General features: G+C 44.7%; 1 protein-coding gene and 1 pseudogene across 5 annotated transcripts; one reads left to right on the forward strand and one right to left on the reverse strand.

Annotated features, from left to right (window-relative positions):
* Window positions 1-227: 227 nt before the first annotated feature.
* LOC112168463 lies at window positions 228-12,582 on the reverse strand (annotated as a pseudogene).
* LOC121052204 lies at window positions 2,370-20,620 on the forward strand. Of its 5 annotated transcripts, none has more exons than XM_040516568.1 (7): window positions 2,370-2,717; window positions 18,396-18,696; window positions 18,834-19,011; window positions 19,112-19,219; window positions 19,692-19,761; window positions 19,852-19,950; window positions 20,384-20,620. In XM_040516568.1, exons 3-7 carry the CDS (start codon window positions 18,974-18,976, stop codon window positions 20,495-20,497), a joined length of 429 nt encoding a protein of 142 aa, XP_040372502.1. In that variant the 5' UTR covers window positions 2,370-2,717; window positions 18,396-18,696; window positions 18,834-18,973; the 3' UTR covers window positions 20,498-20,620. The 5 variants fall into 5 exon arrangements, with proteins under 5 accessions (XP_040372502.1, XP_040372501.1, XP_040372510.1 ...); XM_040516567.1 differs by having other exon boundaries at window positions 18,411-18,696; XM_040516576.1 differs by having other exon boundaries at window positions 18,411-18,696; window positions 18,927-19,011.
* Window positions 20,621-22,211: the final 1,591 nt, after the last annotated feature.

Here is a 22,211-nt window from a genome sequence, read left to right on the forward strand (position 1 = left end):
AGAGCTAAAGAATCAATTCTCACCTTTAATGACAACAAGGATGGTTAATTCTTAATTGATAGATAGAAGAGCTCAATTTATTCCACTGCAGCCTACCACCCATGCGTACAAAAGAAGAATAAAGCAAGAGCGAAATATTAATCCACATGAGCAAACTATTTCTTCAAGGCTGAAGCTAAAACTTCTTTAATCATACAAAGTCACGTCATGGCTGGGGATCTAAGCAACGCCAGTCGATGCAAACAACAAGCAGAGTCTCTCTCTGCTTTTCAATGTTTTCTCGAGGTAATCCAACCTCGACTTCATTCGATGGGCTCTAAATCAAACTTTCTCTCTACACTCTTTGGAAAGAAGGATTTGCAAGTGACAGAGTTCTATAATGGAGGCTGGTAACAGGGGAAACCTCCGTCCAGGATCTAGGTCGAATACGACCAAGCAGAGCACGACTCAAGGCTGGTGAGATCTGGAATTGCTGGCGCGGACGAATTCAATTTGGGTGACTGCGAACGATCTACCAGTGGTCCAATGACGGCAGGGGAAATAATCCCGTCCCCAGTGGGCGGTGGTGAAGGAATGGTGAGGTGGATCAGTGGGTCACTTCCCTGTAAACATTTCTAACAAGAGAATGTCAAAGCTGTAGACATCCCCGTATGTGGATACCTCACTTCCCATACCATATTCTACAGTTTAAACAATATCACATATATTTGTCACTAAATCTGTGCATAAATCAAATAGCTCTGATGGTTTTTGAAATATTTTTCAACAAAAAAAGGTAAGAGAAAAATTACCTGGTGCAGCATAACCAACCGATCCTCTAAGTCCAATGGAGCTTGATTGATTTCCATAAACAGTCATGCTTAGAACTAAGAGAAACCTCGATAGTCCAAAGTCGGAAACATGTCCAGTCAGGTCACTATCCAAAAGAACATTACTTGGCTTGAGATCACAATGAACGATCGGTGTTTCATAATGGTTGTGAAGATAATCCAACGCACTAGCAAGATCAATGGCAATGTTGAGCCTCTGAACAAGGGTTAAACTTTTGGGTGCTTCTGTCACCTCTCCAGTTCCAATAGATGGATGCAACCACTCTTCCAAGCTCCCATTTTCCATGAACTCGTAAACAAGAGCCTTGAAATCATTGTCGCCGAAATCAATATTTGAACATGCAGTTAAGATCTTGACCAGATTTCGATGTCTGATATTTCTCAACGCCTCACATTCAGCCATGAAACTCTTAGCTACTTCCCAGTGGTTGCATGTTAAACACCTTCACAGTGACAACAACTCTATCATCAGCAAGGATTCCTTTGTACACAGACCCAAAAGCACCCACACCAATCAAATTAGCTGAAGAAAAACCATTGGTAGCTCTGAGGAGTGAAGCATAAGAAACTTGCAAAACAAAGTGCCCCAAAGTGCTTAAAATAGTTTCTTGCCTTTTCTTACCAAGAAGAAAAAGAGACAGCTCCACAACCAATCCCAAAAGAGTGAACCCGGAGACTAAAGAGATCATTAGTTTTATTCTACGAGATAGCCCTTCTCCTTTAGACTCATTAACCATGCACAGAGGAAGTCGAAGGCTAGCCATACCTCCACAAAGTCTAGCGTTTCCAACAACTGAAGTAGCACTTTCATTCTTAAAGACACCCGCAGTTGGTACTGCTCCCCAAAATTGATTGAAGGATAGGTTCAAATTCTCCAAGTTTCCAAAGTGCTCGAAAAACTGTGGAATATCCACTAGTACAAAATCGAAAATAGACAACGTTACCTAGACAACGGTTTAATAAAAAACGTTGTGGTTTTTTTTTTTTATAACGGTATAGTCAAAACCGTTATCTATAGATGTTGAAAAAGTGTTGGTCCCTTGGTTAGAAATTTTCTTATTTTACTTGTACAACGGTGTGGTCGAAACCGTTGTCTATAGATAGTAACAAAGTGTTGGCCCCTTGGTAGAAATTTGTGAATTGAACTTATACAATGGTACTGTCAAAACCGTTATCGATCTAAAAATATTAAAAGTGTTGGTCCCTTGGTTAAAAAGGTTAATTTAACTAATACAATGATACGGTCAAAACCGTCATCAATTTGTAAATATTAAAAGTGTTGATCCACCATTAAAAATTTATTTATTTAAAGAATAAACAAATTGAGGAAGTGAGAAACAAGATGCCAACAAGATCGATCCCAAGCTGTCATTAAAAAAAAAAAAAGATCATATACTGTTGCGTTTAATTATGCTTTAGCTGGCCTTTTGATCCACCAAAAAAAGTAAAAAATGAGGCATGTTTTAATTAATTAGGTAGGCCTTCATCCGGCCACTTAAGAAGAAAAGATAGGCATAATTATTATGCTTTAGTAATTTAGTTGCTGCCTAGCAGCCTTACTGTAACTTAGGCGCAATGGCAAGATTTTGATATCGAACTGCAAGTTCAGATTAAGAAGAGCGACGAGTGCGGGAGGCATAGAGACAAGGCTTTGCCTGAGAAGGAAGAGCTTTCCAAAGCTAATTATCAAGATGTCGCGGCGAAATTGGCCGAAGCTAATAGAGCAAAAACGAGGATTCGCAGTAGAAGGATGAGATGAAGAATCAATTGGACGACGTCATTAAGGAGAAGGATGGGTTCATGGTAGAGATTGGGAATTCGTTATCTAATGTTCGAGGAATGGCCATGGAAGGTCAGCCACTGGCCTGCAAGAACTCCCTAATTGTGGTAAGAATTTTTGGTTTCTCAAATTTTTTTTTTGGGTCACTTGGTTTCTGATGAAATGGGAGGCAAACTTATATATATAGACTTGTTGTGATCAAAGATATATATATATATATATATATATATATATACACACATACTGAAATTTTCCCTCCACATCAGTTTAATTCCCTACCTTATTTTCCGTTCCCTGTTTCTAAACACAATCAAACACACTACTCTTTATGCCCCTCTTGTCTGTCAGTTAGGGGGAAAAATAAATATTTCCTCTCATCTAAATCAAAAAGTTCTCCCAAGTAATTGTGTTTCAATTGAAGGCTAATCTGGGATTGGGTCTGTACGTTTAGAGTTTGTAATTCAATTTGGATGCTTTGATGATTGTTTATTGTTTTTTCTTTTTCATAAGTTTTTCTTTTGATTGTTTTCTTAGCCTTAGGCATTGTGTCTGGACATATTTTCTTGAACTGTTGCAATTGCTTTCGGATTTCTTATTGTCCTTGTGTTCTTTGGTTGTGTGTTTGTAAGATGCTATATTGGCTTGCTTGAGGTTTGCACTTCATACATTTCATATCAGAAGTAAGATTTGGGCCTAGTCTATCAGGGACTCCTCATTTGATATTTGCTTGGTTAGGATTGGGGGATGCGAGACTGTAATTGTCCTTTTGTTGTTAGGGCGATTTTTGATATATGTTGTTGGTCAAGTTCTATGTTAGAATTGGAAATTAGTCTTCTGTTTCCTGAAATAATTGGCATTGATTTTGACTGTCCTGTAGCATTTTGAAGTGTTCCGGTGCCTCTACTATTTTTGCAGTAATATTAAGCAAAAGCAGTACCTTTAGGGTTTAGGGTAATAGTTCAGCTCTGCCCATCAGAGTTTGTAGTTAATAATACTCTACTTTCTTACTGGATTGTACTAGTACCAAGGTTTTTTTTAAAAAAAATAAATAAATAAATTATGTGTGACTGTGTATTATGAGTACCGTAAAAGAGGAGTTGATAACTTGATATTTTAAAACTCAATAGTTTATGTTCTTGCAATGATAAACTTAATTTTTAGGTAATTGACTTCCCTCATAAGTCATATGTATGATACTTATTAGACCAAATTTCATACACACACACACACACACACACATTGTACCTACATGTGCATTTGCAAGCATAATTAGCTATAATGAGCTACGCTCATTATACCGCCAGAGGTACCAACTCCCACCAAAGGAGTGACCTACCAAAGCACGGCCAGGCAGGCTACCGCCTGAGCCCGAATCGCCCCCAGATCACTGTTGACGCGCCGCCACACGCCGCGCCAAGATAGCATCAGAAGCTCAGTGTAACGCCCCAAGCTGCACCTCACCAGCTTAAGCACGTCACAATGCCGCGAGCCTCTAAAACATAAACCGAACGCTCAATTTACATTCTAGAGAACCGCTAGGCATTTTGTTTAAAAACTTTTCGTAGAAACACAGCAGAAGCTACACATATTTTTGAGGTGAAAATAATTGAGTTGCTAAAATTTATTTCATTGGTCTAGAACTTGAAATGAGTTCTCACACAAGAGGTACGAACTCCAAGGAAATGAGAACTCAACCAACATTGACACAAGGCTAACTATTAATAAGTCTCGGAATACGAAGTTCGAGAAATAGAATTTAGAATAAGGTTCAAACGACGATTTACCGAACTTGTTTCCGCACACCCAGCTCCTTCCGCTATTGTCTCGTCACCAGTGCACAGTACCTGCATCCACACTGTTGTAGGGGTGAGCTTTCGTCCTCGCTGTTCAACAGGAACTCTGTCTCGACTAGATTCGAAAATCGATAAATAAATTATTGAGGCCTCAGTATGAAAACATGCTTTAACCAAATATTTCAGTGAACGACAAAACTTTTTAATAATGCTTTCTGACTCAAAAATCGATGCAAGGTACTTAAGTAGACAAGCGCACTGAAACTTACCGGATGGCCGGTCCCATAGACCCACTACACGACCTTACCTCAACTAATCTGTAAACCAGGTAAGCGTAGTGAGAGCGTCCACTACCTAGCTACACACACGTACAGGGCCCGTCATTACGATCGGAATACCCGGACGACTGGCGTAACTAACCCTCCGGAGGTTTTGGGGATCGAACCCAAGGAAGTTAGAGCCACCCTTCGCTCTCAAGCCATCACATTTCTCACATGGTTTGGTTAGTATGCATTGCATTTGAACATAACCAAACCATACCAACTAACATGCATCATTTAATAACAATATAAGAAAATTACTAACCGAGGAGAGTCCTGAATCCCTACCTGGATTTCGATGCTTTCTCTCACGTACTCCGAGAGTCGTGAACCTTTTGTTCCTCGAGTAACTGGAGTCCTAGATTCTGACATTTCGACCATTAATATCTTTTGAACAATTATACGTAATCTCGACGATTAACAAATCGTACAACCAACTTTTCCTAGTTTGACCAGGAGTTGACCAACTTTGACCATTGTTTGACCAATCGAGATAGGTTCGATACTCAGGACGCTGGAAATCGAAGCACATCAGTCCCACATCGAAAACAAGAAGAGGATCAATCTTCCCCTCACCTATAAAAGGTCCTCTCCTCTCTCCTCATTAATTACGCATTTTACTACTCATTTATCGTTATGCTGCCTATATACATTGACTGACTTAGGCATTGGAGAAGTGAAGACTACCCAACGCGGTCTCCCTCTGAGCCCCTGTCTCTCGTGTGACAACTAGCGGAGACCATCAAGTCCTCAGAGTAGCGGTCCGCCCACCGGACCCGCGTTAAACGAAAGATCGGCTACTGCCGGACTTTGAGCATTAACATTGCCGCCGTCTGTGGGAATCCTTGAACAGAAGGTCATCCCGCCACAATCACCATGACTAACAGTAGCGGGGAAAACGCTGAAGAGTAGGCAGACCAGTCAGCTAATCCCCAACCCACCAACCCGGCGGTAAACATCAACCGTGCACTATTCAGCACCCCGGTAAACCCCGGCGGTGAGACAAACCCAAGTAGCAGCCGCCCACCAGGCCAAGACCTCACCTCTCTATATGAGCTGGCACTAGAGGATCTTCACAAGGCAAACAGAGAACGTGAACAAGAGCGCAAAGAAAAATCTGAGGCCCAAAGGCAGGTGGCCACGCTGGTGTCACGTTTTGATGAACTAAAAAGAACGCTGGAGGCATCCGCCAACCCGGCACGGAGCGAACAATCACGGAGCACCAGGCACAGCCGGCCTAGTACCGGCGCATTGGTACCGACACCAGTCATGCATATGCAGGTCCCGTTGGACCCACCAGAGCTGTTGGGAGCAGGGCCGCCCCCCTTGCCCCAGTTAATGTTGGAACAGGAAGCAGAATCATCGCTGCACACCCACCGCTAGAAGGCTAGGGCAAGAACCGAGGGAAACCCACCTGCCCCCAGGCTAGGGTCGGTCCAGCGGAGTGCCCGGCCAGGCCCCGCTGGCGACGCAACAGCTCAGATACTGGAAAGGATGCTGCAGTTGGAACAAAGGTTAGTCCGAGCGGAATCAGGCCCCTCGGCGCCAATTTCAAATCCGCTTTTCGCATCCAGGCCAAGACCATTCACCGCTGCGATCCTGCAGGCTGTCAGACCGGCGTACGCAAAAACTCCAAAATGTCACATTATAGCGGTAAGACTGATCCCTTCGTCCATATGGACACCTTCAAGAAGGTCACCAACAATAAGGGATTCGATGACGCCACCCTGTGCCACTTGTTCAGCGAAACGCTGGACAATGAGGCAATGAACTGGTTCTTCGAGTGCCCGCCAGGATCCATTGACTCATTTGAGGCATTATCACATGCTTTCCTTTCTCGGTTCATCCTACGGTCCGCCGGACACCACAATACAAGCTAGTTGTTCAACGTCTAACAGGGTACGGAGGAAACACTAAAGGCATTTGTCACAAGGTGGCGGGCGGCAGCATCTCAATGCCGTGATCTTGATAAAACAATGGCTTCGGCAGCTTTCAAGCAAAGGGCTCCTCAAGGGGCCATTCCTCTATCACCTCAACTACAATCATCCAAATGCGGTGTACGACCACCTCATGAGTGAGGCGGTCATTCATGCCCAAGTAGAATTCATCACATATGGAGAAAACCCACCGCCACCAGCAACACCAACAAAGTCAGCACAACCCTCCTCCAGTCATCAGGAGACCGCTAGCAAAACTCCCGCCACACCACCAACTGACAAGAAGAGGGAGTGGCAACAGGGCCATTACCGAAACAAGCGGCAGAAGGACCAACACTATAAGGGAAACCGCTCATCCCATGAGGACAACCACAACAAACCATCGGAGTCCTCTCAGCGGTATGCGGTATTTACAGTCCTCACAGCTTCGTATGAGGAAATATACAATCAGTGCAAGGATCAGATCCCAAAGCCACCCCCAGGAAGATACCCAAAAACGGGCAAACCAAGAAACACCGGCAGGTGGTGCAAATACCACGAGGACAGCGGTCACAATACCAATAGCTGCAACACTCTCAAAACGGCTATTGAAACCTTGTACCGTGATGGCAAGATGGAACAATTTAAAGTGCGCCAACCGCCACCTGTGATCGCCAACATTGAGCCCTTGGGCCGCATCAACACTATCGACGGCGGTGCTCCAATCACCAACATGTCTCACAGGGCAAGAAAGCGTTATGCACGGGCAAATCACCTAAAGGAGGTTTGCAACATCCGCTACGAAAGATCCGCCAAACTCCTAAAATCTGGTTGGGAGCCCATTACCTTCTCAGAAGAGGAGGAACGCGGGGTACATCTGCCCCATGACGACCCATTCTTGATCGACGCCATTCTCGACAAATGGTCAGTGGGAAGAATCCTGGTGGATAGCGGGTCCACTGTTAATGTCATATTCAGCGATTGTTACAACAACCTTAAGCAGAACAGAAAACTACTCCAAGATCATGAGCCACTGCTTAGCTTCTCCGGTGACATCACGCAACCGCTAGGTTCTGACTATATGCGACTAGTTATCAGCGCTAGTCCATGTATGGCGGAGGTACATACAGAGTTCATAATTGTCAATTGTTTCAGCTCATATAACGCCATCATTGGCCGGCCAGTACTCAACAAGCTCAAGTGCATCATCGCCTGATACATGTTTCTCATGAAGTTCCCCACACCCAACGGCACAGGCTGTGTCAAGGGAAGTCAACAATTGGCATGAGAATGTTATTCAACTACCATAGCACTGTCAACCCGCCGACATGAGATCCTAGCAGTTGGCGGTCAGGCACAGCCACCTAATATCTTTGAGGATCCTAGGGATGATGAGAAGAAGTATTTAAAGAATGAGCCAGTCAATCCAGAAACTTCATTAAAGGTTGTCAGCATCTCTGACGAGCACCCTGAGCGGACAGTCCGCATAGGCTCTCAATTAGACCCAGAGGTAGAGGCGGAACTCACTCGGTTCTTACATGACAACGCTGCGGTCTGTGCCTGGTCATATGCAGACATGCCAGGTATCTCCCCTGAAATCATCACCCACAAGTTGAGCATCAAACCATCCTTCTATCCTATCAAACAGAAACGGAGAGCTTTCGACGAAGAGAAATACCATGCAATAGGAGAGGAAGTGGCCAAGCTCCAGGGCATTGGATTCATCCGCCAAGTCATCTATCCCTAGTGGATTTCCAATCTGGTTATGGTCAAGAAGCCTACCGGCAAGTGGCGGATGTGTGTCGACTTCAAAAATCTTAACAAGGCATGCCCAAAAGACAGTTTCCCGCTACCCCGCATTGATCAACTAGTTGATGCAACCGCCGGACATGAGCTCCTCAGCATGATGGACGCTTTCTCCGGCTACAATCAAATCAAGATGCATCCCGGCGACCAGGAGTGCACCACCTTCACCACCGACAAGGGCTTATATTGTTACAATGTTATGCCTTCCGGTCTGAAGAACGCAAGCCCTACCTATCAGTCACTGATGAAAGCCATGTTCGCGGAACACCTGGGCAAGATAATCGAGGTCTACGTGGACGACATGTTGGTCAAAAGTTTAAAAGCCAGCGGACATGTGGCAAACCTCAAAATCATAGTAACAATCCTCTTGGCCTATGGTAGGCGCCTCAACCCAGAAAAATGCTTCTTTGGCGTCACCGCCAGCAAATTTCTAGGTTATATTGTCAGTGAACGAGGCTAACCCCGACAAGGTGCAAGCCATCCTCGACCTGAGGGACCCTGAGTGGAAGGTACACGTCCAGGGCCTCCAAAGCAAGCTAACCACCCTGTCTCGATTCATCTCCAGACTCACTGACAGGTGCGCCCCATTTTTCAAAGTCCTTAAAACAACTCACAAGAAAGTCATCAACTGGAACCCGGAGTGCCAGGCGGCATTCCAAGGCTTAAAGGAGTACCTGGCAGCAGTTCCACTCCTTTCCATTCCTGTGCAAGGAGAAACATTGTACATATACCTAGCGATATCACAATCAGCGGTGAGTTGCGCCATCGTCCGGCGGGAAGTCCAGGATGAGCTCCCAGTGTTTTATGCTGGCATAGGCATGAACAGAGCAGAAACAAGGTACCCTCCCTTAGAGCAACTTGCTCTCACACTGATCCTTGCCGCCAGACGCCTCCGCCAATACTTCCAAGCCCACACAATCCATGTGTTAACCAATCAACTGCTGAGACAAGTAATGCAGAACCCTGAACATTCAGACCGCCTCAGCAAGTGGGCCATTAAGCTCAGCGAATTTGACATTGATTACAAACCAAGAACCGCCATGAAGGGCCAAGCGGTGGCAGACTTTATTGCTGAGCTCACCGAGCATCTGCCCGAATCCAAGGTCGGAGCACAACCAGGAACGGAGATGGTGATATCTGAGGAACAGTCTCCCCGACAGTCAGACTGGAACCTACATGTGGACGGCTCCTCTTGTCCTAAGGCCAGCGGCGCCGGAATCATCTTAACAGGCCCTGGGGGGCTGAACGCGGAATATGCATTGAAATTCAACTTCAAGACTTCCAACAACATGGCGGAGTATGAAGCACTCATTGCCGGCCAACACCTTGCCATCGATTCAGGGGCTGACAGTGTCAACATCTTCAGCGACTCTCAGTTAGTCGTTAACCAGGTCAACGACAGCTTTCAGGCCAAGGACCAGCAATTGGCAGCATACTTAGGGTACGTCAGGACACTGCTTAAAAAATTCAAATTTCACACCATCACGCAAATCCCCAGGGAAAACAATGCCAAGGCTGATTCACTAGCAAGACTAGCAACCGCCCAGCCACACCAGAGTCCAGCGGACACAAGAGTAGAGTGTCTTGACAAGCCAAGTATCACAAAAACCCTAGCGGATATCTTCAACATTGAGGTCAATCCTAGCTGGATGGACGAGATCATTAAGTACAAGCGCAACGGGACATTGCCAAAGGACAAAGTCAAGGCGCGACAGCTCAAGCGGAGAGCAACCCGCTACAACATCCAGAACGGCAAACTTTACCGCCAGGGATTCACTCATCCCAACCTCCGCTGTCTAACCCCAGAGGAGGGAAAGCTCGTGCTGGCAATGATACACGGCGGAAATTGCGGAAACCACTCGGGCGCCAGATCCTTGGCCAATCGCACAATGCGACAAGGTTACTTTTGGCCTACACTCGGTGACGACGCCCGGCAGATATCGAGATCTTGTCACAAATGTCAACAACATGCTGATCTCCCACATGCCCCGGCGGAACCACTGTCGGTCATTATCGGTCCATGGATTCACTCAACGTGGGGCCTCGACTTGATGGGAAAATTCCAAACCGCAAAAGGCCAGTTCAAATACATCATTGTTGCTATCGACTACAACAACAAATGGATAGAGGCGCTCCCCTGACGGCAATAACTACCGCCAAGGTAATTCACTTCCTCTGGAAGAACATCTATTGTCGCTACGGTGTCCCGCATACAATCATCACAGACAACGGTACACAGTTCAATAACAAGGAACTCATCTCTTTCACCGCCAACCTGGGTACCAAGATGCGTTTTGCATCTGTCGCTCACCCCCAAACCAACGGCCAGGTCGAAGCAGCAAACAAGGTAATCAAGAAGCTGCTAAAAAAGAAACTCGACAGGGCTAAGGGTTTGTGGGCGGAGAAACTCCCGGAAGTTCTATGGGCCATCAGAACGACCCCAACTTCCGCCACTGATCAAACTCCATTTTGTATGATGTTCGGAACTGAGGCCATCTTGCCTATCGAGGTAACTCAACCAACCGCTAGGGTCGAAGGCTACTGCCCAGAGACCAACAGCGACGGCGTCAACCTTGACAAGGATCTCCTAGAGGAAAAACGACACAGAGCCCATCTGCACAACCTGCAAAATAAGCAGCGGGTATCGCGTTTCTACAACGCCAGGGTCAAAGCCTGCAACCTCCAACTGGGGGACTGGGTAATGAAGGAAGTCATACCATCGCCAACAAAACTCCGCCCAACTTGGGAAGGCCCATACAAAATTGTAGAAGTCGTTAGCCCAAGCACCTTCTACTTAATGGACAAGGATGGCGTCACAACGACCCACCCTTGGAATACCGAACACCTTCGGTATTACTACAAATAGTCATGCCGCTACCCAAGAGCATCTTGACTTAGCTAAATTTTTGTTCAATATTTAGCTAAGGGAAGCTACCCAACGGGTACGACCCCGCTTTTGTAAACGCTGATCAGTCAGCTATCAATGACATTAGGAATTATTCAAACCATTGTTACCAAGTCTAGCACTAGAAGCAACTGGCAACATCAGTCAGCGGACCACGTTCGCTACATGGTGCACTTGGACCAATCTTAATTCCTTTAATGTTTCATTGATTGGCAAAAGTAGAACTTAGTCAAAACTCTAGCGGTACAGACATCAAAAAAAAACAAAAAAAACAAAACAAAATTCCTTAATTTCGTATATTTACGGCTGGGACTCCCCCACCCAAAAGAGTTCATTACATCAAACAATTATGCCCCAGTGGCTACAAAAAAAAGAGAGAACTTCCATCTTTCAAGGGTTGGCTGGGTTGGCTCGGCTGCCTTCGGCATCTCCACCTTCAGCATGCGACGGCGGATGTAGGCGGCTTGTTTGGTCAGATCCGCAGCCAGTAGGACTTGGAGTCTCTATTATACCATCCGCCCGGGTATGTGCCGCCAAGAACCCATCACGGGACACCTCCGACTGGGTAGGAGGAGTCCGCTGGGAATCATCCGCCGGGTAGGCACCACTTTCCCCACTACCCGAGCGGGCACCATTAGCCTGAGCGGTGGCAGTACCCTTTGCTGGAGGAGCATCCTTAACTGGCGGCACGGCTGGCATGGACGCCTTCGCCCAGTCAATGGCGCCTTTCTGCTTCAGCATCTCCACATTGGCAAGGGCACCAGCCTTCGCCGCCTCAGTCAGTGCCTTCTTATATTCCGCCGACTGCTTGAATGAGAGTCCACAGCGGCAGCCGCAGCGCGGCTCCCCTCAGCCCCCAGGCGAGCGACTTCACCCTCCAACCGTTTAACCTAAGCCAACCTTGCGGCAGACTCCCGCTGAAGGATCTCAACCTTCTTATCCTTGGCTACCACCCGATCTTGTAGCAGGGACATATCTTGCTCCAGCTTGGAGAATTGATTGTTCCGCTCCAGGTCCCGCTCAATGGCGAAGGCCAACTTGCCACGGGCATCTGCTGCATCACAGTCGGCCTTTGTCAGCCGTCGCTCCACGTCCGCCAACCTGTACTGGGCTTCCCCCAACTCCCTCTGAAGACCCGTCACCTCCTCCCTGAGCTCCCACTCAACCCGAGGCTGTTTCGACGCCGCCAGAAACATCTCGTGCAGTCCAACAGAGATGTGCCCAAACGCCATGTTGAAGGGCGATTGGTCAATGGCGGTCGAGCGTACAATCCCCTCCAGGCCGCCAAACCTGAGCCGCTCGCAGAGGTAGTAAAGAAACTCCCGCTCACCGTCATTTAAGAACTCGGCGTACGCAGCAAAGAAGTCTAGGTCGCTCGCGGGCACCTCTCTTGCAACGTCGGCAGGACCCTTGGGCGGAGCCTGTCATGCCTTCTTCTGCTGGCGGGCCCCAGTGATCTCCACGTCATCCTCCTCTTCCCTGCCAGAATCATTTTGACGGTGTTTTCGCTGAAGCACCCGTGTGCTTCCAGCAGGAGCAGGCCTCGATCCCTTCATCGGCGGCTCCAACCCCGCAATGGTGACGGCCTCCGCTGGGCGCACTGTTTTCTCCTTGTGTACCCCGTGCCGGGTAGCAGGCGCCCTCTCTTTCTGCGACACCGCCTCACTAACCGCACCAGTCCCCGCCTGAACGGCAGGCAGGCCGTCATCACCAAGATAGGAGTGGTGCGGCATGGATAGCACCACAGGAACCTCGGACGGGCTTAACGCTAGCGTTTCCGGGCTCACAACCGTTTGCTGAGCCTCCAGCCCGGAAGCGTACATGGTCTCCAAGAAGTTGTCGATCTTAGCACGGTCCATGGCTTTGGCAAAGGTGTCACGGCTCGCTTTGTTACCCAGCGGAGTTTCTAAAAAGAAGAAAAACAGCAAACCAATCAGCCTGGGACAATCTGATCAAAGGTGCGGTATGGCGGAGATTGCTTACCAACGGCACGAGTCAGTTGTTGATCGACCAACAACTCCCAGCCAGTAAGGAGACGAAAATCCAGCAAGTTGCGATTCCGCCAGCAACCTCTGATACGTGCCGCGCGACACTCTTCTTCGCGAGTCAGGTTATAGCGCAACCCCGCTGCACAAAAAAAAAAAAAAAAAAAAGAAGGGTAATCGTCAATACAGAATACAAGGCTATAAAAAAAAGCCCGCCAGTCATGTTCAGCGGAGACCGACACAACCTCGGATAGGCTGAAACTCCGACTTAATCCTAAACGTCAGCTCCCCCTCGTTGGACCCCGCTTGGTATTCCCACCCCATCATGGCAACACAGAAGGTCCCCCGCTAGTAAGACATGGAATCTCTCTGGTTCGCGATCAGCTTGGGCGCTCCCTAGCGGCGACTCAAGTTTACCTACCCCCTGCAACCTTGGCACTTCACATACACCAGTTCGTAGAAGTGCAGCACCTTCGCCACAGTTGGTCCCTTGCAACTGGACAACGACCATAGCGAGTTCAGCGCCAGCATCAACCGCCACATGTTGGGGCAGATTTGCCCAAAAGCAACGCCAAACTCGCACACCAAAATTTGAAGGTTTGGCACTAGCGGGAAGGTCACTCCCTGGCGGAATATCGCCTCGTGCATGGCGGCAAACCCTGCTGGAAGAATCGAGGCCTTCTCGTCTACCGTCGGCGGACGCAACTTCACCACGCCTGGCAACCGGAACATCCGCTTCAGCCGATTGACAGCGACAACAGTCATCCTACCTCCCGCCTCATCAACAGGAGTGCCGTCCTGGAGGACCCACGCTGACTAAACATCCTCCCCCGCCACCTCTCCCCCGACAGCAGAACCACTGGCAGCACTATTACTCGCCAAACGCTCGTCACGCATAGTTTGGGCAGCGACAGCCTCCCCTGCCATAGAACTCTCTGGACGAGAAGCACGGCCCATGGCTACTTCCCAGGGTATGGTTTGTAGCGGCTCAACCTCTAGCGGTTCTGGCAGTGAGGTTCCTGCACGGGCAGACGGACGCAACGAGTCAATAAAAATTCTATCCGCCGCGCTGAACGACACTTCAGACCCGGAGTCCTCACTGCTTGAAATCTCTACGACGTTGGCCATCCCAAACCTTAAAACCCAAATTAGTCAGCTAACACAAGATCTAACCTATCCCTATATCAGTTATACCCAAGAACGTCAAGAACAGCCACCCAGAATATGCCAAAACAGAAAAAAAAAAAAAAAAAAAAAAAAAAAAAAAAAAAAACACATACTCAACCCAGATTTGACCATCTAGCAAATCCTTAAGCCCTAACTCTGTCAAACACCATAACTCAGACCCAAGACTCAACTTACACCTTCAGAACACATCACGGAAGAACAAATCACAAAAACAAAAAGGGGACCCAAAACCAAAAAACCAGCCATGGCAAAAATCCAATGAAACAGAGATGAGGTTCGGGATTACCAACCTCAAAGAAGAAATCTCGGGTGAGATCATGAAAACCTGTCTTCGATGCAAGAAATCGTCGTCCTTCCAAGTGTGATAACCCCACGAAATCGCCGCAATGTCCTTCTCGAGTCTCAGACGAACAGAGCTTGAAGACGACGAGTGGAGTTTGAAGCTTTGGCAAAAGTGTTAAATCTCTCTAAGTTCCCCCCTTTTATGTCAACATCAAACAATTCTAGGTCGTCCACTGAAAAACGACATCACGTACCAACCGTACACGTGTCCCACGACTCTACTTACTCTCCAGATTAACCGAGGCGTCACCTCGGTTACAAAATCCATCATTACTCACATTAATGGCGAGGAGACGGCTAGTCTGAGGAGACACACCTCCACACGCTAACCCTCTATAGGTTACCCACATGTCGACCACCATCAGACGAAGCGTCTAGTGGAAGTAACCGCTGAGGAAGAGATCGCCAATCAGCGGAACTCTTCACTTCACCTTCCAAGTGACGAAGTCCCCGCTGAGCGAAACCCCGCTAGCGAAACTTCTCACTTGTCACCTTCCAAGTGACGAAGTCCCCACTGAGCGAAACTCCGCTAGCGGAACTTCTCATTTGTCACCTTCCAAGTGACGAAGTCCTCGCTGAGCGAAACCCCACTAGCGGAACTTCTCACTTGTCACCTCCCAAGTGACGAAGTCTCCGCTGAGCGAAACCCCGCTAGCAGAACCTCTCACTTGTCACCTCCCAAGTGACGAAGTCCCCGCTGAGCGAAACCCCGCTAGCGGAACCTCTCACTTGTCACCTTCCAACTAACGAGGTCCCCACTAAGTGAAACCCCGCGAGCGGAACTTCCGCTCGTCAACTGGCAGGAAAGGCAACCTTTGCTACACGCAACACCACCGGCAGAGCTCCCTTTCCATCTGGCAAACCGCGTACTTTGCTGAGCGCAACACCGCTCAATAAAATACCCCCAGCCATGTCTACCCGACGCTGTTTCCTACTACAACCAGCGGGGGGATATCCGCCAGAATCGAATCCAGAGGCTACGCCTCACTTTGACAACGGCCGCCACGCGGCGTTACGGTCAGATCGTGTCTACGGGACACGGGGACTTGTCAACAGTCTACGACGTCCCTGATCAGGTACGTTGGCCCTCGTCACTTGGGTACTAAAGATTGGGCTCGCTACCCAACACCCTCTGCTCCGTGCAGCTCCCCCTCAACAAATAATTTGCAGACCATTCGGAGGTCATTCTTGGCTAGGGAGTGGGGGACTCCCTGGCTGGCCTAGCAGGGGCCCACCCGAAAGGGTATAAAGCGTTCGCTCAGTAAATCCATGGTTGACAACGCATTGACGCTAATTATGCTTTTGCAAGTCTAGCGGAGGTAATGCTTCGCACCGCCGATCAACTCCCCAACCAAGATTGCCCTCCTTGACTGGGGACTTGGGGGACTTGTACCTACATGTGCATTTGCAAGCATAATTAGCTATAATGAGCCACGCTCATTATACCGCCAGAGGTACCAACTCCCACCAAAGGAGTGACCTACCAAAGCACGGCCAGGAGGGCTACCGCCTGAGCCCCGAAGCGCCCCCAGATCACTGCTGACGGGCCGCCACGCGCCGCGCCAAGATAGCATCAGAAGCTTAGGACGTTGAAAATCGAAGCACATCAGTCCCACATCGAAAACAAGAAGAGGTTCAATCTTCCCCTCACCTATAAAAGGTCCTCTCCTCTCTCCTCATTAATTACGCATTTTACTACTCATTTATCGTTATGCTGCCTATATACATTGACTGACTTAGGCATCGTAGAAGTGAAGACCGCCCAACGCGGTCTCCCTCTGACGCCCTGTCTCTCATGTGACAGCTAGCGGAAACCATCAAGTCCTCAGAGTAGCGGTCCGCCCACTGAACCCGCGTTAAACGAAAGATCGGCTACTGCTGGACTTTGAGCATTAATACACATGTATGTATATGCTTGTTGCTGTAGAGAATTTCTTTTAAGCATAATTTATTTTTGTCTATAACTACAAGCTTATCTTGCTGTTACTGCCACGAGGATTGTTGAAATACCACCATGATATGACTGTTTAATGTAAAACTGAATACTACATTGCCATTGCTTGAGGAATATTGTCTGTCATAGTATATATATAGATGAATATTTCTTGGCCATGATAAAAGTTATATAAGTTCATAAAGAATGAACTTTATTGGTTCTTGGAATTTTGTAGAGATTGATTGTCCTCTTGGTTGGGGCAGGTCTTAGTATGTATAGTAAGTTTAACTTGGGTTTTGGACTACTAAGTTGAAATGAGTTCTTGGGACATTAAGTTTGGCCTTGAGTGCAATAGTGGTATCATGTTGGCTACCATGGGGCTTTTGTTCGTGTCTTGATATCGTAATGTAGTTTATTCTTTGTGGGGTTTACGATTTGGGGATGCCAATGGGTTAGTTTAGGTTTCTGGAATCACTTATTTTGACTATATATGTATCATACAAGTTAGTGGCAGTGGTTTAATTGTTAGGCAAAAACAAGGAAAAGAAAAGTTGATTGACATCTATTCAATATCTGTTTCTGAAATTCTCTTTTGGTAGGGTTTTCCATATCCTAAGACATGTCCTTGTTATTAAGATCATATATCAATTTCAAGTCCTCTAATTTTTTGGTAGAACAGAAGTCCCCTACTTGTTGATAAAAGAAGGTATTCCTTTGTTTTAGTTTATAAAGCTTCTGAATAAAAATAGTAAAATTTAGTTGTTTGACCTATGTGGTGTCTATTCTTGACGTTGATCTTCCACTGAGCATGCTGAATGTTTTGGAAATGGCCCTTAGAAATGATGTTAATAGTAGTTGATGTCTTTGTTTTTTATGTCCAATTAATGGTATGTGTATAAAGATTCAATTAGCTGCTTGTAATCCTAGAATAAGAGTCAACAAAGAAGCAATTCAGAGGGAAAAGTGTAATAGCTTATCAGTAATACCTATAGGTAATAATGAAGGTAATGTAGTCATACTTGTGAACTAATATACTAGCAGTAGATCATGGATTGTCAGCAATAGCTTCAACCTAGGGATGCAATCACATCTTCTTCAAAGGGAACATAAACGTAACAATGACAGGAGAAATTAAAATGTTTGTCAAAGGCTGTAAGAAAAGAATTGACTACCTATGCACCAATATTCAACTTTACGGTAATCCTGTTATTTGATAACAAGGTTTCATTGAGTCGTTTCTATTTGATAAATGCCATTCTAATTCAATTGGAGGCCAAAGTCACCATTTTTTTTCTCTCTCTCTTTTTTTTGTTTTTTTTTTTATTTTTTTTATAATTATTTTTTGGTCATTATGATTCCAAATAGCCAAAGGGACCAACAATATGAAGAGCATGGGGACATACATATTATTATCACAGGCACGAGAGAATATGATGCCACACTCAACAAAAATTTATCACTTAGTGTTCCTTCCTTCAAGTCATTAACTTGGCCTTGAATTTTGGCCACTTTTATTGGTCAACTACACTGCCTTCTTGTGTTGTGTCATGAATTTAATTCCTATATCCTATGCTCATTTATACATGATTTACAGTTCTAATGGTTGTAGTGAGATGGATATGGTGCGGGAGGCATGCAAAATTTAAAAGGACAGCAGCATCATTTAGACTTTATTTGCTGCTTGATCATGAATGCATTACACAGATAAGTTGCTTAGGCTATGTAGATTCAGGTTTAATCTTTCTTTTTTCAACCACTTTGCATTGACGATAAATGAAATGTGATAGATTGAGGGAACAAAACTGACCTCGACCCACTCACATCTTGAATGAAGATATCTTACAGCTTGGAGGCATGGAGAAATTATCAGCCACTTGCATAGTAATTTATATGAGGTGATCTGTACATCCATATATGTGTGTGTGTGTGTGGGGGGGGGTGTAGAATTTAACTTGCTTGTTTGTTCTTTATCTATTATTTTGTAGTTTGTTTATGGAGATTGATCCTCTTATTTGAATTTGAAACATTGTAGGTACTTATATACTGTGCTTCAAGAGTTAGACATGGTAGGCTCTGTTACTTTTGTTGATCCTACTGTAATCTCTGCTCCATGGTGTGGGACAAGTTTTGTACGATCCCATAAGCTAGCAGACCGATTCAAAGGAGCACAAAATGATCAGATGTTCTTTATCCCTTACATACAACTCCGGGTAAGAAATAGAGAAACATGCTTTATTTATTAACAATACTACTTTTATTAATCACTAGTCATATATGAAGTTCATTAATATAAGGAGTTTTGTTATGTAGTGATCATTGGATGTTAACGATTGTCCATCCAGTCAAGGAGACGATCTATTTTGTTGACTCATTTTATCAGAGCATAATTGATAGTGAATGGAAACATGTTGTGAATGAGTAAGTTATTTCTAACTTCACATTCCGAATCTTGACATTCAGTTTTCTGATTATTCCCTGGGTATATACATGAGTTGATTGGGAGATTTATATGATTCATACATTGATAATAATACAAGGCAACAAGACAACCAGACAATATAGCATGCAGCTAGAGACTACTCAACTTAGCTTATACCCTAACTAGCAGATTATAAAGGTTGTACCCAGAATGAAGTCTACACTTATCTTACTTACCACCTCTAATAGTTTTCATTAATTTCTTGATTTGACCAGTGACGTTTATTATGAAAAATTGTAGCTCTGGAACTGCGGATAGAGGGAGTTAGCTATTTTGATTTGTCAAAAGATATATCAAAAATTAGGACCTTAGCTTGTTGTGAGCCTTAGCTAAGTTAAAATTTTCATGCACTTCCTATCCTGCATCTCATTAAATTAGCATGTGTGATTCATGTTTGTTATTTTTTTGAAGTGCAATTAATATATTCAATTGGCAAAGGAATAAGCAAGGACGTAAAACTCCACTATGGAAAATCCTGATGGTATGTTTTAATTTAGAATATGCCTTATTAAATGAAATTCAAATGTGTTGATTTTGGGGTATTAATAGATTCCTGTTACACGTCCTCTAGGGTGCTCCAAAACAGCCGACAAACAAAGAATGTGGCTATTACGTCATGCGCTTTATGAGGGACCTAATCCTTGAAGATATTCAAGGTGTACTAGCTAAGGTATATTCATTATTTAAGTTATTCAACGTTTGCTGGCATGATCATTTGGTAGCTTCAATTGGTTGCTTGGCCTGGATTGGTACTCCATCTTGCTGCATTATGTCCTTAAAAGAAATTTAGTTTAGCTTCAAGGTTTTCAGTTTGAGATTGTAACTTATGGCATGACTTGATTGTTTTTTGAGGTAACATTGCATGATTAATGCATCTTGTGTGAGTATTTTGCATTATGTTTCATTTATATATTCAGAAGTAATTCATTATATTTAGCATGTGAACAGGTTCCTTCTATTCAATTTTTAGTGAATTACATGACCGATGTGTGCATTCACAATTGAATTTTACAATACTTTTTTTGATTTAGCAGACTGGTGACTAATTGCATATGATTTATGCTCCAATGTTTAATAATTTTCTTTTTCTTTTTTCTTCATAGTGGGAAGGAACTATGAAGACCACATACCTTCAAGAAGAAATCGATGAAGTCCGTAATGAGTGGGCAGAACTGTTAGCGACAAGTATCTTTAGACTCCTTAGTTCTATGGTTTAACTACGTACCTAGTGAAACTTCTTTAATTTGTCGCAAAATTTACCTTTTCCTTTATATGAGAGCTAAGTACCTTTATGACAGCTAGTACTATTTAGGTTTCTTTAACTTTTTGCAAACTTTACTCAAAAAATTTCAACTGAGAAAGCATTGTAAATGTGATTACTTGAAGTGCTTCTCTATATATTAATATATTGCAATTTCATTTCAATTTCCTGAATTGAGGCACTAGATCATGGTTGAAAAAAAATCGTCGTCTCTCTGGTTAGCAGACAATGAATTTATTCTAGAAATCATTGTACTTTACTATTTTCATCATCACCGACAACGTTGTCAATTTAGAAACCGATGTAACAGTTTCTCAACACCTACGTTTTTGACGAGAAACTGTTGTCTAATGAAGTTGGAAAATACTTTTCAACTAAAAACCGATGTATACAATCCTCGAAGTCAACATTTTTTTGGTAACAATTGTTGTGTATGAAAGTTGTTGAAGGCCAAAAGTGATGTGTTAATTATATTACCGCATCGGTATCTGAGTGAAAACCGTTATTGAATAATTAAATACACAACGGTGTATTTAGCGCTAACGGTATGTGCTAAGTCTATCTACAACGATTTCTAAATAAAAGCCGTTATACTTTATTAAGTTCAACATCGGTGAAGTACCGTTATGGAGTGAAGTGTTAAAAGACAACACTCCCCTAGACAACGAAAATATATTTTTTCAGACAACGGTGCAGAACCGTTATCTATTTTCGATTTTGTACTAGTGATCTCCTGACAAATTGTTGCGAGAAATGTCTAAATCTCGAATCCCTCTCAATTCCTGCATAGATGAAGGGATGGGCCCATTGAAGAGTTACCTTGCAAGTATAGGGCTTCTAAGCTCTGGCAATTGCTGAGGCTACTGGGAAGTTCTCCTGATAACAGGTTGTCAGAAACAATCAATACACCTAAATTCTTCAATTTTCCAATCTCCACAGGAAGGGAACCAGTCAATTGGTTTCTATCCAATCCCAAAATTGTTGATAAAGAAGAGAGGCCAATAACTTGGGCGGTATCATGCCATTCAGATTGTTCCCAGAAAGACCCAATTCGATTAACTAGTGGCATTTCCCTAGGCTAGACGAGATGCTACTGTAACACCCCAAAACTTATTGACGTCACAGCGCCGCGTATCTTACGAAGCTTAAGTATTGACAAAGTAATACTCGAACTTCCTAAGATGTGCAAGGCTAAAGATAACGAAACTAAGTTTTTGGGTAGCTGCAAACTTGATATTTGGGATCAACATGTCTCAACCTTGGTGAAAGAAAAGAAACAACATAAACTCAAGTGAAGTTTGATGTTAAATAAACTAGAGGTAGCTAAACTAAATAGACTTCAAAGAGGCTTGAAATCTGAGGCTTCACACTACAATTTGTGGAAAAATTTCAAGCAATGACAACAGCAAATAGGATTTATCCAACTGAAATAACAAGCTTAGCAAGAGTAGTTAGAAACTTGAAAATAGGATATAGAAGGATGCAAATCCGGTTCACATATTAGGGCTAAGAAGCATGGCCTTTAATATATACATGGCTCAAAATAGATCACTGAGAGTGAATCAAAGGAAGACTAGCCTAGACACTTACATGAGGCAAAAGTAAGCCTTTCAACAAATTTACAACAAGCTGAGTTCAACTTTCCACAACAAAAGTTCTAGCAAAATGAA

The sequence above is a fragment of the Rosa chinensis genome, chromosome 1, assembly GCF_002994745.2.
Source record: "Rosa chinensis cultivar Old Blush chromosome 1, RchiOBHm-V2, whole genome shotgun sequence".
Classification (NCBI taxonomy): Eukaryota; Viridiplantae; Streptophyta; class Magnoliopsida; order Rosales; family Rosaceae; genus Rosa; species Rosa chinensis.